Source organism: Gallinula chloropus (genome assembly GCF_964237585.1).
Source record: "Gallinula chloropus genome assembly, chromosome: 2".
In the NCBI taxonomy this organism is placed as follows: Eukaryota; Metazoa; Chordata; class Aves; order Gruiformes; family Rallidae; genus Gallinula; species Gallinula chloropus.
The window spans coordinates 96,755,691-96,772,434 of record NC_140086.1 but is presented as its reverse complement, the minus strand read 5'-3'; the positions used below and the strand labels follow the sequence as shown (position 1 = coordinate 96,772,434).

Sequence of the window (16,744 nt, the reverse complement as noted above, 5' to 3'; positions counted from 1 at the left end):
CATCCATCATTACCTGGAAAAGCAGTGTGGCATGAGCGGCCTCCGCACTTTGCAGGCAGCCCTTTTCCAAAGAGGTGAAGCCACAGCCCGTGGCCGGGCTCGTTTCTCTGTCAACTGGAGGTGCAGCACTGCTGCCAAGCCCCCGTATAGCGCCTTGCTTCCAGGCAGCATGCACATTTCACCCAGGTCATACACACTAGCACCAGCACTGCACCAGGCCGGTCACTGTTTTCTAATGGAGCACTGTGTTACCTTCTGTCAACAAAACATCCCCTTGCGCCTCGACACTCCGGTCCATGACGCTTATGGCCTTTCCTTGCCCCAAGGAAACTTGGTGTCCAGTCAGACGAGCCAGTGGCTTTGTGGTGATGGCGTCCACAAACCACGACAGAGGCTCTCTGGAAGGGCCTGAGGGGGAAGGCTGTCAGGGGGAAGGCTCTGAAGGAGAAGGGCCTCAGGGGGAAGGGTCTCAGTGGGAAGGGTCTGAAGGAGAAGGGCCTCAGGAGGAAGGGTCTGGAGGAGAAGGGCCTCAGGGGGAAGGGTCTCAGCCACGCCGCGCCCCGCAGCAGGCACGAGTACCAGGGCCGGGCAGGCAGCACGAGGGCAAAGCGCCACGAGCCGGCCTCTCCCGCCCGCTTTGCGCATGCGAGCGCGCCAGCGCCCCCTTCCCGCCCTTTTCGCCGCTGCAAGGAGCAGCCCGTCGCGCATGCTCACTCGGAGGAAGCAGCTGTCCGAGGCGGGGGGGGGGGGAATGTGTGTGTGGTGTGTGTCCTGCAACCTCTCACCGAAGGCGCTCGAGTGTTTTCGTTCCTTTCCGGCGCCGCGGCCTTTCCCCGCCCCTTCGCCGCTTGCCTGGGCGCCGCAATCCCGGCGGCGCGGCGGGAGGAGGCGGAAGATGGCGGTTTGGATTGGCGGGGAGGCGGCGGTAGGCGCGGCGGCAGCGCCAGCAGCAGCAGCGCTTATGCAAACGAGGCTGTCGGCAGCCAGCGCCAGCGCCGGTGCGGACCGCGGCTGAGCGGGGAAGCGGCTGGGGCTGTGCCCACCACCGCCCTCCTCGGCGCCGGACACTCCTCCTTTCCCTCCCCCGCCGCCTCTCGCCTTCCCCGCCTGCCCCGGTCCCCCGCCCTCGCCCCGGCATGGACGTTGGGGCTCCGCCGTGTCGCTGTGCGCGGCGCTGCGAGGCCGTGAGCCGACGCTGCCGCTGAGCGGGGCCGCCCGCCGCTCCCGGGAGGGGGGAAAGATGTCGGACACCAAGGTGAAAGTTGCCGTCAGGGTCCGGCCGATGAACAGGAGAGGTAACCGGCGGGCGACGCTGGGGAAGGAGGCGGCGGGGGTGTGTGGGGAGGGGGCGGCGGTGGGGAGCGCCTGAGACGGGAGCGGCGCCCGCCCTTGCCCCCGGCTTTTCCCTCGGGCTGGCGGGAGGATAAGCCCCTTCTCACACACACACCCCCACCCCCGCCGCCGCCTGCCCATCGCTCGGGCACGCCTGCGAGCTTGCCGCCGGCGGGGGGCAAGCTGCCCCGGTGCGCGAGAATGGGGGGCGAGGGGGGGGTAGGGGGGGTGGCGGTGTGCTTTTACCCTGGATACAGCCCCCCGCCGTGTCGCCTTGCAGAGCTGGACCTGAATACCAAGTGCATCGTAGAGATGGAAGGGAACCAGACTGTGCTTCACCCTCCGCCTTCCAACACCAAGCAGGGAGAAAGGTAACAATCCAAGTCGCCAGATAAAGACCCAGCCCCTGTTCCTCTGGCTTACCCTCGCAAACGCTTCGCCTGGCTTTGTTAGAGGAGCGGCGGGGTCTTGGAAGTTCTTGCTCGGTGCCGTTCAGTGGCTGCGGGGAGGGGGGGGGGCTGGAGAGAAGGTGCGGGGGTGGGGGGGGACGGCACAGGCAGGGGGTGAGCGCCAGGCAGGGATTGCTGCATTGGGCTTGCATCTCTGGGATGTGAGGACCAGACCTCCTTCCTCTTCTGCCTTCCTGAGTGGAGTCGGAGGTACCCAGATTGGGATGTAGAGACAGGAGGTCCCTGCTGGGCTCCCAGGTTTAGAAGCCGATTCTTGGTTAACTGCTCCAAAAATCAGCTGTTGATGGGGTAAGGACGGAAACTGCCTGTGCGTTGCTGTTTTCAGAAATTTCCCTGGAGTGCAGGCTGCTAATAACTTGGTGTAACCTTTGGGGGAACAAGAAGCGGAATCTGAATTTTATGCTGGTGACGGTATTTCTTTTTTTACAGTTTGTTTACTAGATTTTAGCGTATTTTGCATTTGAAAGGGCCGTAATTGCTAGATCCTTTATTAATGCAGTGTTGTTCTGTGAAGTCGCCTATGAGAATTTGCTAAAATAATTTTGGAATCTGGCGTTTAGTTGTGATGCCCCAGTAAAGAATACACTTGGAAATAATCCAAAATACCGATGCACTAGACTGTAAAAATAGATCAGAACAGGAAAAGATTTCTTTCCTTTGAGGGAGTGCGGGAAAAGACAGGGAGGTGCAAGGGGAATAGTTACGTTGTATGCTTATCTCTTCAGTTACCTGTTGACTGCTCAACTTGAAGTTGGTCTGAATATACTTTGTGCCAAAGAGTATGAAACCTCTTGCATGGTTATAGAAATTTTAATCTGAGCATGGTCTTGCTACTCAAGATTTTATTAAGAATATTTTTGATAGAGTTCATAGTAGTTGTATTAGCGTGAGAGCATGTTGTTCTGGGTTTGTGTGGTTTTGTTTGGGGTTTTTTTTCTCCAAAGGTGCTATGTCACATTTTTAGAGATTCCCAGCAGAAAAGGTTGTGGCCTTTTCTATTTTTGCGTGTCAAAAACATGAAGGTGTTTCTCACCTTAGTCCTCATACTGGAGTATAGCTGTATTTACACCAATTTAACTTAAATCCAACTTGCATTGTCTTCAGAACCATTGTTGTGGCTAATGTGCTGGCCTGGGTCTTGAAAGATCTGTGCTTGTTTCCTGCCCCATTCACAAATCTCTGTGTGATGTTCTCCAAGTTCTGTTGCCTGTGTGGGTCTTTGGCACAGTTGTTATTCAGGAGGACTATTCTATTTTAGAAAGTTTATTTGTCGTCTTTTCCTTCTGTTTATGAAGAGTGTACCTGGACTCCATCACAACACTGCAGTAACAAGAATAACATCAACTCTTTTTAAAAGTGGGTGGATTTGACAGGTATAAAATGTGAAATACAAATAGAGTTTACAAAGCTTGAACCGAATTGACATGTAGAAGTTGTTATTCCAATAGACTAAAGAGTCTAAGGGTCAGATAGTTCTGTATAGAAACTGTAATATGGAGTTTCGTGTGTTGTGCACGTTATCCTGCAGGTATTCAGTGAGGCTGTGCAGCTTTTGAGAGCTTGTGCTTATCAGGCTTCCATACCTGTGACATACATATATATATAAATTCTCTTACCTGTTTGGAGTTGGTTTCTGGCTGTGCTCAAAGGGCCGTAGGAGTGACCCGTGGCTCTCGCGTGCGACCTGGCTGTTGGCAGCTGCCTTGGCAGGTGATAGCTGTCCTGTTGGCTGTCCCCCTTGCAGCCCAGTGTGAGGCTGGAGTTTGGCCGGCAGTTATGTGTGTGACTTACGCAGTTCGAGTAACCACCTGATACTCCTGGATTGGAAATACCAGCAAGATAATGCTGATCAGAAGTAACCTGCGTGTACTTTAGATACATACAACATCTGCCATTCAGAAAGTAGCCTGCTGAGATGCCTCACAGGCTTTCTAGTGCTTTGTGTAGATCCCTACATTTTCTTTGGTGCTAAACCGTTGATTCCCTATTTTTTTTTTGCTCAAGATAAATAGTTTAATTTCTCATGATGAAGAATGAATTCTGTTCCGTGTGTACCCACCATAAAATGTCTGTATAAACTGGCTCTGAATTGCTGAGTAGTCACTGCTTTACTTGGATTGATGCCTTGGCAGGGTTAGAGATGTCAAATGGATTTTTGGTTTTCTTTGTGTAGCTTGTTTTTATATAGCTCAACTGGATTTTTGTTTCAGAGCAACCATGTCATTGCAAAAAAGATTTTACTAGTTAGGGTGATTAATTGGGCTTTCTCTGTTGCATTATCTTAATATTTTGTTTAGTGTTACCTTTCCCTTTTTGCGTTTTACCTTTTTATATGGAAATTTCTCTTTTCTAGGTGAATGGAAGTACAAGTTTGTACTGCACTTTGGAATAAGAATAAGAAGCCTTCTAAAGCAAATTTGGTTTCCAGGGCTGCTTTTCTTAATTCAGCTGAAGCCAAGAGACTGTAGGGTATGGGGAATAGAATTCAGGACCGTGCTCTTTCCTCTGTCCTTTCAGTTATAATTTTAAAGGTACTGATGAAATTTTCTGAAGTATAATTAGGTAGCTCTTTAATAATTATAAAATTTGCTCATGGAAGAATATCCAAGGTTAAGAAAATAAAATTTTATGAGCTTTGTCTATTCTGTAAGGAGTTCTTGAATTGAATCTAAGTTCAGATCAGTTAGTCTCTAGGTTTTATTAAGGATGTTTTGTGAAGAATCTTAGGTGGGCAAGCAATGCTAGTTTAACAAATGATGAAAAAAGTGTAACATCCCAGCCAGTGCTGTCATTTGTCCAACTTTTGCTACTGTATTAGAGGTAAATGGACAATCTGTAATCATAAATTAGAACAGGGTTCTGACTGCTGTCTTCTAGCTGCTGGACCACACAGCATCTGCACCTTAACAAACATGTCTACAAAATAGTAAATGTTATTAAATACAAGTGTTCTGTCTTTTTATAAGCAGCAGCCCTGCTGTTCCCCACAGGCACACCGCTTTTAGCATTCTAAACTAACAAAAGAGAAAAACCAGAGCATAGTAAAACTGAACAATCTAAGGCTGAAAAGCACAGGAAAATCTTTATCGACAGAAATAATAGGAGACAGAGTTCAGAAAGGAACGGTTTTCATTAGCTGGTATCAGGTATAATCTTCAGTGCTGGCAAAGTTTTTGTAAGTTGGTTGTTGGACTTCAAACCTTTAACCCTTGTTTTACTATTAGTAATAGCAGTAGTTTCATTTCTCTATTTGCCTCTCCTGTGTCGTATTTGTTTCTTCCTCCAAACTGGTATGGATTTCCCTTTCTTCTCCAGAAAGTGAAAGAAATTTACCTTCTTTTTCTGGGAACCCTTTGATTTTTTTACTTTCTTCACCTATGAATCTGAATTTCCTTTCTGGAAGTACACTCTTCCTTAAAAAATTATTCCGAGTAACCGCCTTTTAGAAGTGGGTATTATGTTTCAAAGGCAGTTGTATCTTAAGTTGCCTTACTTATAAGTGTTTGTATTTGGTTATTGGCAATAAGATACAAAATTAAAATGTAACCATGATATTATTAGACTATGGAGTTAGACAGTCTTTCGAAGAGTCTTTCAGGATTTTTTTACAATGGAAACATCACACCTCTCCAGGTCTATGAAAGATTTGACTTCATGTTAGAATTATCCTTTTTAATAGGACAAATTAGGTTTTTCCAGGTACTACTACTGCTTTTGATTGTTAAAATATGCTTTCTTCCAGCCTTGCCTTTCAGCTACACTTTTTAACGCATACGATACAAAGAGGAAAGTTTTATTTTAGTTCCCTGACAACAGCGTTTCATGATGTCATTTTTCCTTTAGTAAGCAAAATACTTGTCTTGACAGAAATAAACAGGGAACTATGGAGACAGTAGAACTGAAATACCATTTCAACTGTAGTTTTGACTGAAATGAAAAGTCATCTCTTGGGCAATTTATTCCATTAGAGCACAGTAGCCTTGTGCAAACTGCGGCTCATTGAAGATCTGAGGTCAGAAGATAAGACAGAAATAATCAGTATGTGGAGCTAAACATAAAATCATCGCTTTTCTCAGAAGGTGTCTTTCTTGCCTAGTTTAATTATTTAAAAAAAAAAAACTCCAAAGATTTTATGACTTGCTTGCTGTGCTACCTTTCATCATTGCTTTGATAACAGACAAATAGCACCGAGGCAAAATTCTTCTTTGGTAAAATTCTTATCGCTTTAACTGTGTTTGTGGGGTTGGGTGTTTGTGGGGTTGGGGTTTTTTTTGAGTAGATATAATCTCTTTAATAAAGCAAGTAGCTAGTAGCAGGTGTGTGTGTGTCCAGTTTTTGTAGGTTATGATGCTTCCGAATATGAGGATCTGAAGCACAGATTTCTTCCCTAGGTATCCTGTCCTGATACAGGTGTCTCAAAGACAGCTGTTGCTCCCCTCTGCCTTGGAGAAAGTATGCTTTGTGGATGGTCTTTAGTACACAGTTCTTTGTGTGGTGGTGGTTGTGGCTTTTTGTTTTTCACACATCTTGGTTTGAATAACGTCAGAGATCAGAGATGAACATTGTTGTAGGGAGAGGATGTCCATTTCTAGTAATTGTTTCCAGTAACTTCTAGTAAATTGTTTCCATTTCTGAAGGAATGACAATGAGATTGTCTCTCTGATGTGTATACTCCAAATATCACCTGTCTGAGGTAGATCACAAAATAATAGCAGGCAACGACTTTTATGTTTTTCTGCAGGAAACTGTAAAATTAATATGACTTTGACCTCTTCTGTTAATTTTCCTGTTAGACATCAATGTTCAGGATGTGAACTGTTGGCTTTGAACCTTTGCAGAAGACATGTTTTTAAATTTTATGACCTGTGTGGTTGAAAAATGGCATTTTGGAGCATTCCTTTAATTCATTGATGCCTTGCATGGGACACTAAATGCAGATCGTTGAAATTGCTGATCTTAAAATCAGTGTAACTCAAAACAAATTGAGGCACAAACTTGTAATCCAAAATAGTTCATGGCATGGCTTTTGGTTCTCCCTAAGGTGGCCCTAACGGTGGATAAATGCAACGTCCATTATTTCATCATGTTTATAAGATCCAGACAGCTGTTGGGACCTTGTGCTTTGGTCTTTAAAGGCACTGCTAGAAGAAACTACCGTTGGAGGCCGTTGGGATTGTGGATGGCAGCAAATAGTACTTAACTGGCAGTATTTCAGAACAAAAATAGATAAAGTGTTTGAAGAGAAGGAAAACTCTGCTTGGTATGACCATGTTTAGGCAATCATTGCTTTGTAGCCATTCTCTGTTCTTGGACTACTTAGTCTTATGTTCAAATATTTCTGAGTGGGACAGAGTAAAACAAGGTTCAGCTTTGAACTTGACCAGTTTTTCTCTTTTATAGTGTTAGAAATGCCTACAATGTGGAACATGGAAAGATGTGTTAAAAAGCTTCGTAGACTACTAGAAATGCTTAGCTTATGTGTTTAGAAGAGTCAGGTACACATGTGCCTGCCTATTACTGCAGCCAGAGGTGTGTTTTTGATATCTGTATTGCTAGTCCATGCATATGCTGTTTATTGAAATGAGTGATGGATTTAAAAAATGTGCAGGTCTTTTAAAATTGGGGGGAGGGGCGTGGGGGTTTGTTCTTAGTGAAGATCAGGACTGAAGGGAAAATTTTGCCTCCTTTGCCTCTTAGTACAAGCAGTACAGGCAGCTTGTTTTGGAAAAAAAGCATGTAGTAAGCTTATTAAACATGTGTACGGTGAGATTTCAAGCTTCCAATTAGATTCAGTGTGATCTAATAGTTCCAGAATTTAAATTATACTTGTTAACGTATCGTAGTGACCAAGGTGTGGTCTAGATTCAAAATACTTGAGGAAGTGCCTAAGAAGTCCCTTTTCTGCTGAAGCTGAGCTCAGATAGAAGCCGTGCTCGCCAGCTGCCCTTCCATGCGGGTCTGTGTCCTGTGCAGAGCTGGGCTGTGAATCTTGGTATAAAGTGGGAGGATCAAGTGAGTCCCTTCTTGGTCTCTTGCCTGCAGCGTGGTATGCACAGACAAGGCACCTGCTATTCAGAGAGTCGACACAGGGGTGCTTCTAGTGACAAGGTTAGAGCTAAATCTTTGAATTGACAAACCCACTTGTTGCTGTTGTGCTGGAGATGTTACCTTATCTGAAATCCTTCATTCCTGTACAGTTGGATGCAGACTGAGCAGCAGCAGCGGTCGCTGCCTCGGGCCATGCTGCTGGTGCCTCTTGCATGGACAGACTGTCCTTAATGATGGGAAAGTAGTACAGTGTCTTTGCTGATTTGGCCCGCCCTGGGCATGGCTTGAATCTATTAATGGAAACAATTACTGTCTGCTGTAGCGAAATGCCAGCTGCTGCAGCAGTGCTGTGCGGATGCTGTTGCTTAACTGAATAACTTCTCCGATTGCTCAGCTCCCTGTGTCCTGTGAGGATGCCTATTACTGACACCAGTGTGGAAAGGCTCTTTAAAGAAGTGTGAAAGTGTTGGCTGGAGACAGTGAATTTTATGTCTTCAGTAAGTGCAGCCTACAAAGAAAAGGCTCCTGCTGTGCAATGATGTGCACCACAGGACTCGACTGTCAAGTTAACTTGTGACCCAGAGCACCAAGAGAACTAAAACAGTCACGCTGTTGCCTGGAAGTAATGTTGATGTGTGTCTTTTTACAAGAGGCAGTAGAAGGGATATAAACTTGTCCAGTCAGATAGTGACTTTGTATGTTGATTTGAAATTGGTCATCACCGTATCAGGACTGCTGGAGCTTGACTTGACTGTGTGTCTTTATGATCCTTCCGTGGCATGCAGTGGGTGTTACTGTGGGAGGAGCTCAGTGAGTTAACAACAAGCAGATTGAAAAATTGCTGTATGAAGGTCAATGAGAAAAATGCATTGCTGACAGGAATTGAAAATCAATGACATAAGCTCAAGATATCCATGTTGGTGAAGAGCAGGGATTTCACAAGCTGTTTCCAGTGCCATGGGAGAGTGTCCTTTAACATAACTTCTAGTTGTGAAGGAGGAAAATGGAATCAATGGCTTTCTGATGCTGTTGTGTTTGATTAGTGTTAGTTAACCTCTGCAGTTATATTTGGTATTTGCTTTATAATCTAAAAATCATAATTAAATAAACCCCAACCTTCAGTCATCAAAACATCTAATGAAAATTCGTAACCGTATCCTGAACTAGTACATTCCTTGGTCATCAGCCACAACTCTTATTAAGCATTTTGTTACATCCTAAATAAACATCCTCAAGCATGTACGTGCTTCACTAATATACCTACTCTTCTTTGGATAAAGTGAAGTTAGTGGCCTGTAAGGTGTTGCTTTTTCACTAGGAGGTAATATAAAAGTGTTTCATGTAGTTTAGTCTAGGGAAATGTATATGGTGACAGCCCCTAATGACTTATTGTCCTATAGTAACTTAGTTGTATCTCAGGACAAAGATTTATACCACAGTGACTCTTTTGACAGATTAATATATTTTGGTGCTTACTAGTGGTACAGGATTGATTTTGAGGTATGTCAGTCAGCACACTGGCAGAAAGGTGCCTCTGAAACACTGCTGTGTGCCTGTGTTAGTGCATGGTAGCTAGCAGAATTAGTGGTGCCACTGAAGAGAGGGGCAAAGAGTCTCACTGTGCATGAGCAACAGGGTACGCGCTTACAGCCTGTGTTTTAGATGCTGGGCCCCACCAAGCCTGTGCTGCTGCCTCTTCATGTTTAGTAACAGCATAAATAGTAGGCTAGGACTGGTTTACTTTTGAGATTCGTGGCATCACTGCATCTTCTTTTTGCAGTGTGTGTATATTCCAAGAATTTTAAGCATTTCATAAACATGAATCAAAGCAGCTGCTGTGGCTGGAATGGCATGCTTATCTCTGTGTGTGATTGTGAAGATACTGTTCAGTGTGTCTAAAAAAACCCTACTAGGATGCAATGTGAAATGTAAACTTTATAGAAAGTAATTCAGTGCTTTCTTTTAAAAACACGTTGCTGAAAAATGTCAACACTTCAATATTTTTTCTGATGTACGTTTTTTGTTTGTTTTTTATTAGAGAATACTTCATACTTGCAAATAAAATGAAAAAGTGTATGTGATGATATCCTATTTATTCTTAGTTTATTCCACAGTCTCTTTTTAAACATAAATGTAAATACCAAGTAAGTAGTGTACAAAAGCCTTCAGGTGGGATTAAATCTTCTTCTGGTGCAGGGCTGTCTCCTGAGCTACTGGAATAATTTTTCTTATGTTAAATAAAAGTGTGTGGAGCTGTCTGTTTTGCTTAATATTTCTCATACGATGACAAGCAACATCAGATCTTAGATAAGAAACTGCAGTACTTGATGCTTCTTCCCACATGGCTTTCACTTTTTGCCTGCCTATGATTAAAATAATGTGTAGTGTGGCTGGGAATGCATTTCACAAAATTGATTCTTTAGGAGTTGAAGGAAAAAAAGTTGGTTGAGGTAGAAGGGGAAGTTCATCTGCAAAACAAATGGATTTGTACAGTGATTGGCACTGGCTGCTGTGTAATATTTAATACCTGAATTCTTATTTTTGATGAATATTTACTGAAAACTCAATTTCGGGCATGTTTTACAGTGGATGAGCTTATGCAAAAGGCAAGTCAACAGAACATTCCAGTGGAGGCGCAGAGCTGGTGGAAGTTTTCTACTGGCAAAGCTGCTTTTTGGCCCCAAATGAGCAGCATCCCAGTCTACTTTGGAAAGTTTCTCTGTCAGCATCTCTGTCCACAATGTGAAGTGGGTTTTTTGGTTTGTGTTGTTTTGTTTTTTATGTATGCAATGTGATGCAAGTCTGCAGTGCTCCAGTCTTGGTTTTGCCCACTAGTGGCACCTTCCTGAATGACGGAAGTCGTAAACATTTTGATGTTTTTTGGTGCTGCTGTGCCATGTTGTCAATCCCTGTTTTGAGATGTTTCTAAATTTTCTTTAGATTTCAGAATTTTCTGATCACTTTAATCAGGCTGAAACAGAAAATTGGCCATTTGGTGAAATAAAGAAATGTTCTTGTATTCATTGTATGTAGCTGAAGATGTTAATACCTTACATAGCCTCTAAATGCTCAGCAAGAAGTAGTTGAGCTTGGGTATTTTTAAAGAGAACTTTGCAGTTGTATAAGGGAGAAAGAACAGAAAACATTTGGAGTCTTCCTTCACCTTCCTGTTGTACTGTATTGGGTTAAAAAAGATGGTTCTGAAAAGGGTTTTTAGAAGTGTACAATGGAACATCATCCCACCATGCAGGTTTTGCTGTTTTGGAGCTTCTTACTGTAACCACAGTGGATATGCTATTCTGAAATAAACTGCCTAGAAAACGCTCTGGTATTTTCTGTAGTGCTCATTACATTCAAAAAGAAGAAAGGTTTGAGTAGTTCTCATTCTTCTGGTGTAAATCTAACCCTTCTGTAGGCAATCTTGATTGGAGTGCCCTTGAGAAATGCTGCTTCAGTGTCTGCAGAGAAATGGACGCACAAGGAGATGCAAAAGATGGCTTATTAATGGATTTGCTGCTGACGTGGTAGAATCTAGGGAAAGGATACTTGAGGACCAGGACTGGAAGGGTAATGAATGGCAAAAGAGGTACAGAAATGGATGTCCAACAACACGATGAAACTCCTCAAAGTGCTTGTTGGAGGAAAACAAGCCAAGCAAACAACAAAATCCAACAGCATCCAATAAGCTTTTATATATCCTACTGAAAATGTGTATGAGGAACTGGCATTCTCTAGGGTGGTACTACAGACTTCATGTGTGTTCTGGTTGAGATCCAAGTTGAAAACAAAAAGGAAAATCAGTTCTGGTAAACAGACTGTTGAATGCTGGACAGCTTCCCCTGTAGCTTCCTTGTCAAGAGCTTCCAAGTCCTCAGTATGTTTATTGTTTGAGATGTGCTGCTAAGTTCATGTGATATTTCTAATGTTCATCGCATAATTGTAACTTACATTTTTAACTGAATCTTTACTTTTTATTACATTAAAAATCTGTCATGATTGAGAATCTGTGTAACTTGGCTGTGAAATAGTCCACTTGGAAACACTTTTGTGTCAATCAAAAAGAACAAAGTGTGTGTGAAGATGCAACATTTAAGTGTTCTCCTAAGGTCTCTTTCAGTGGAACAGTAGCTTGAAAATATTTTAATTTTTTAAAAAACTAATTCAATAGATGTTCTGTCCCTCTCATCATCACAGTACCACAGTACTATGATTTCCCCTTGCTGTGAGAAGCCCTGTGTGTTGAACGAATGGGATGCGTACCTAACCCACTGCACAAGTTAGAAGTTAAGTCCTGCCAGTTTTGTTTTAAAATGCTCAGCAGAGGGTAGAGGATGTGTACTGAACCTAGACAGACATCAGTCTAATCTCTCTTCTCTTGTTTAATGACCCTTTGGGGCAGGTTGCCTCCTATCAGGTAGTTTTTGAAGTCTTAGCTTTGCAGATGTGCATGTGGCAATGGAAAGCTTTTCTATCTGTGAGTGTAGATAACAGTAAGGACAAATTATACTAAGAACGCAAAGCTTGCACACCATTAATATTTCTGAAAAGCTTCATATATGCCTCAAGGAATGTGGTATTACCTTTATTTGAAGTATCAGGATGGCATCTTGCAACTGTGTGCTAGTTTAAACTCAGTAATGCAGATCCACAGTGATGGGCTGGCTGAATGCTCCTAGTGTTTTGCAGTGATGTTGAGTTTCCCCTGGTGCACAGTCTGACCCATATTATTGGTTGCTATTTGAAAACTTCTTACCTGAGTATGGAAGAAATTCACAGCTTGCGAGAAAGATGGACTCAAATATGCTTTGAAAAATCCTCTTGCACTTCAAGAGTGTAATATGAGTTTTATAAAAACTTCTCCAAGCCAGCTTGATCTTAATCTGTCATCCTCTGTTGAGAAGGGTGTTGTGGAATGACTTCTGGAGGATCTCCCAGTTTTTAAATGTTTATGTTTTTTTTCAAGATGTCTTCATAATGGTTCAGAAAAGACAGAAGCAAGTGAGTCACGTGAAGGACTTCTTGCCTTTGCTGACATTAAAAAGGGAAAGTAAATGCTAAGTATTTGTGGGCTTTGAGATACTGAAATGGAATTCCAAAACTGCGTTCTGAGGGAGGGATTTTTCATCCAAAAAAAAATGACATCATGTAGGAAAAGGAAAATAGTGTTTTGGGTTTTTTTTAATTTCAGGAATCACTTAGGAGTGATGGGGCTCTGACAATCTGACTGGTGGCTGTAATGAGCAATGCCAGTTTAGTGAGCTCAAGGCAAGTGTTTGATTAGACAGCCTACACATTTTTTCTAAATAATAGCAGAAAAACTTTGTGCTTGAAATAATTATCATTCAACTGTGCACCCAAAATAGAACGCAAATTGCAGATTTCCCTCCAGAACTTTTGCTCTAAATGGAAGGAGCAATCGGTGCCATGGGTTTTTTGTTGTTTTTTTCTTTTAGAAGATCTAGATTGGGAAATTAATGAATCTTTTAAAAAAATATGCTACTTTTTGTAGTTGTGGGTTGATTTTTTTGTGTGGATGTGTGATTCGTTTCTGTTTTCTCCCTATAGCTCTTCCTGCATGTGAGGCAGGTCACTGCTCCAGAACTGTTAATCCAAGAGTGTTTGAAATGTAACGCTTGCAATAGCTGCAGCTTCTCACCTGGCAGATAGTTCTACTCGTGGTCTTTTACTTTCATGTGTCAGTTTGCAGGTGTAGTAGATGAAAATAAATTTAACTGGTCTGAAGTTACTAGTCAAAGAACATGACTTTTAGCCATTTGGGAGTAGAATGGCTATTTAAATAAAAAAGGAACAGTTGTTTCCTCGTTACTTTGAAAATCGTTGAGAATTGAGTGCCGCTGCTGACTTATTTTAAATAAAAGTGATGATGGGTCGAAGTGGGGAAGTGACACTGAAAAATTGTGGTAAGTTCAAAATTATTGAAAAGGTTTAATTGTGTATTTGTCAAACCTGAATTTTGTTCACTGCTCATCTATATTCTTACTCATTGCCGCTCTTACCGTAATCTTGACCTCAGTAGTATCTGCTTTCTTGGATCACTAATTAACATAATGCTTATCAGAGTTCAGAACCTGTGTACCCTTTCATATGACTTTTCATGGTGTTTTGGACTGATCTACTTGTTCTGAGTCTTTCTTCTTTAACATGACTTCTAAGGATTTTTGTTGACTTTGAGAGACCCCGTGTCACTATATTTCTTCTAGCTTATTTTGTGTAACTCCATTTGCTGTGCAAGCAGATCTCTTCTAGGTAGATCATTTAGGCTGTGGGTTGGTTATGGCAGAGATAATTAGCTGAGTTGTAGCTCCTGAAACAGAAGAATTGCAGCTCTGTTGTGGAAATTTAGCTGGTAATCTTTGTGGGGCCTCATGTTCTCACATGAATCAGGCATCTCACTGCTGGACTCCCACAGCCTGGTTCCACAGTGCAAATACTGGGCAGATGTGGATGATGTTGGCTTGTGTCTAGCAAAGCTTCATTAGCCCCTGCTATGCCTTCTGCCTCTGAATTTTATGGGTGAACCTCTGATCCTGGAAGTCAGAGAAGGTGGCAGTGATGAATTCAAAAGCAATGCCAGGGATAGGAAAAGGCAAAAAGTAGGTGGATGTGGGCCTCTGCTATTCTTGTACGAGTTAAGATGTGGTGCAGGATGAGCTCATGCACAGGTAATGAGGTGAAGTGGACAGGGTCACCTGATACTCCGATTTTGGGAACTGGCTGTGCAGAGATACAGAATCAACACCCTGGAGTCAGTTGTTTATGGGTGTCTGCAGCGTGCTCCCAAGCATTCAGTCTGTTATCCAGGACTTGCCATTATCAAGAGAGCTTTCAGCCTACACTTGTCATGAGAAGTAGGGCTGACTGCAGATCACGACACAGATGGCACTAAATGGAGCTGTAAAGCTGTGTATGAACATTTTAAATAAAATATAGTTTATCTCCTTAAATGAGAAGTAAAGTACTTGAAATACTTCACTGAAAAGCAGGGTAGAACTCCCAGTTTGATTTAAATACAGCTGTTGACCCTACTGATTGAGCTGAATGTTAAATTTAAAGCATGGATATTTGCAGTACCAGGAAAAGCATTAATCAGGAAAGAATATGTTCTTGGCTGCTCTTTCCTAGAGAGGGATGTTCCATTGTGGTCCTGTACTGCTGTTACACTTGGTCACTGTCCTGCTTCTGGATAGGCCAGAGTTAATTCTCACAAGGAGCCAGCACAGGTGAGGTGAGGTGAGCTGAGCTTGCAAGGGTGTTTCCGCATCACTGACATCATGCCCCCTATAAAATAGGGCTGGTTGGGGAGGGGTCGGAATGCTCAGCTTGGGGATGGACTGAGTTTGGGCAGAGCGTCTTGTCGGTCATCAGGCGGTGCTTTGTGTTATCTCCGGTTGTGTGTTCTATCACGAGTCCTGCTTGTGTTGTCCCCCCTCTCCCAGTGCTGTGTCAGCGGGCTGCCCTCACCCCGCCCTGCGGTTGCCTTTGTCCGTGTCTCCTCCCTGTCCTGCCGCGGGCTGGAGGGAGGAGCGAGTTCTGCCTGGGGCTGAGCTGCTGTCTGGGGCTGAGCCGCGACACTCGCTTCTTGGCCCGGTGCAGAAACCTCTCCCTTCTTAGCTGCCTCTGAATAGGCACGCTCTACGCGGTCTCTGGGTGGGCATGCAGGTGTCTGGGCTCAGTAAGCCAGGGTTGAGTTAAGCACGCAGGCTTGATAAATGTACACAGCTAATCTTTATACTAAACCCCATTTCTGTGAAGTGTATCCATACATGAAGTTTATGAGACTCTGTTCTTCTCCAGTTTAACTTTTCTCTTCCTCTACTCTCATCCTGCTGACCTTCTACCAGCATTCTCTCCTGCCCTTCAAGTTTTATCTCTAGAAATGATGGTGTTTCAGAGTAAAGAAATTGAGTGCTGTTAGCAATTCCTAGCTGCTTATTCTAAATTGAAAGCTCTGATTCCTTTTAATAGTCTGCAGTTGGTGTGATAGCATGGATGTGTTGCTTCTCAGCTCCTTTGCTTTCTGTGCCTCACTCTGATAATTTACCTTGTACTATTCCTTGACAGTAGTTGGTGTTCTTCCCCCTCCTGTTAGCAATTGCTTTGTATTTATGATTCTGTGTGCTAATTGTTCTTAGAATTGTCAGGGCCGGCAGCTTGATCTCATTGTAAGATGACCTTGCTTTCTAATTTAGACTTTGGTTGGATATTTTTTCTGCTGCAATAAGACAAATCTTGTAAGGGAATAACATTTTTTACAATGCAACTGTGAGAGCTAAAGCTAAATTCTGCAGGGTGATCGTAGAATCATAGAATCATAGAATGGTCTGGGTTGGAAGGGGCCCCAAGGATCATAGAGCTCCAACCCCCCAGCCACTGGCAGGGCCACCAACCTCCAGGCCTGGATCTACACAAGGCTGCCCATGGCCCCATCCAACCTGGCCTTGAACACCTCCAGGGACGGGGCATCCACTACTTCTCTGGGCAGCCTGTTCCAGCACCTCACCACTCTTTCTGTAAAAAACTTCCCCCTAATATCTAATCTAAACCTTCCCTCCTTTAGCTTTAGTCCATACCCCCTTGTCCTGCCATTATCTGCTCTTTTAAAAAGTCGAATCCCCTCCTGCCTATAAGCTCCCTTCAGGTACTGGATACAGATCATGTTCTCAAGCACTCCCTCCCTTAACTTGTAGTGCTCCTTTGCTCACTGTATCCAGGCTGGGGCTGTGCACTTGATTCAGGGGCTTGAAGGGCTGGAGTAGCAGTAGAGCATGGGACTCAAAGCTAGGGTGTTGTGAGTTTGAGCCCCAAGTTGGGCACTGAAAAGAGGACTGTTGCTCTTCAAGAGCAGCACTGAATCACCTCTCTCTGACAAGCCC

At 43.6% G+C, this 16,744-nt stretch overlaps 1 protein-coding gene across 2 annotated transcripts in view; it reads left to right on the top strand.

Annotated features, from left to right (window-relative positions):
* Positions 1-1,240: 1,240 nt before the first annotated feature.
* The window catches only part of KIF13A (kinesin family member 13A), a gene marked incomplete at its 5' end in the record, with an annotated part of 113,102 nt that continues 97,598 nt past the window's right edge, over positions 1,241-16,744 (top strand). For both annotated transcript variants that reach the window (XM_084280572.1, XM_084280571.1), the window contains 2 exons: positions 1,241-1,295; positions 1,613-1,703. In XM_084280572.1, the coding sequence (XP_084136698.1) occupies positions 1,241-1,295; positions 1,613-1,703 (146 nt within the window). The remainder of the gene's footprint in view (positions 1,296-1,612; positions 1,704-16,744) is intronic.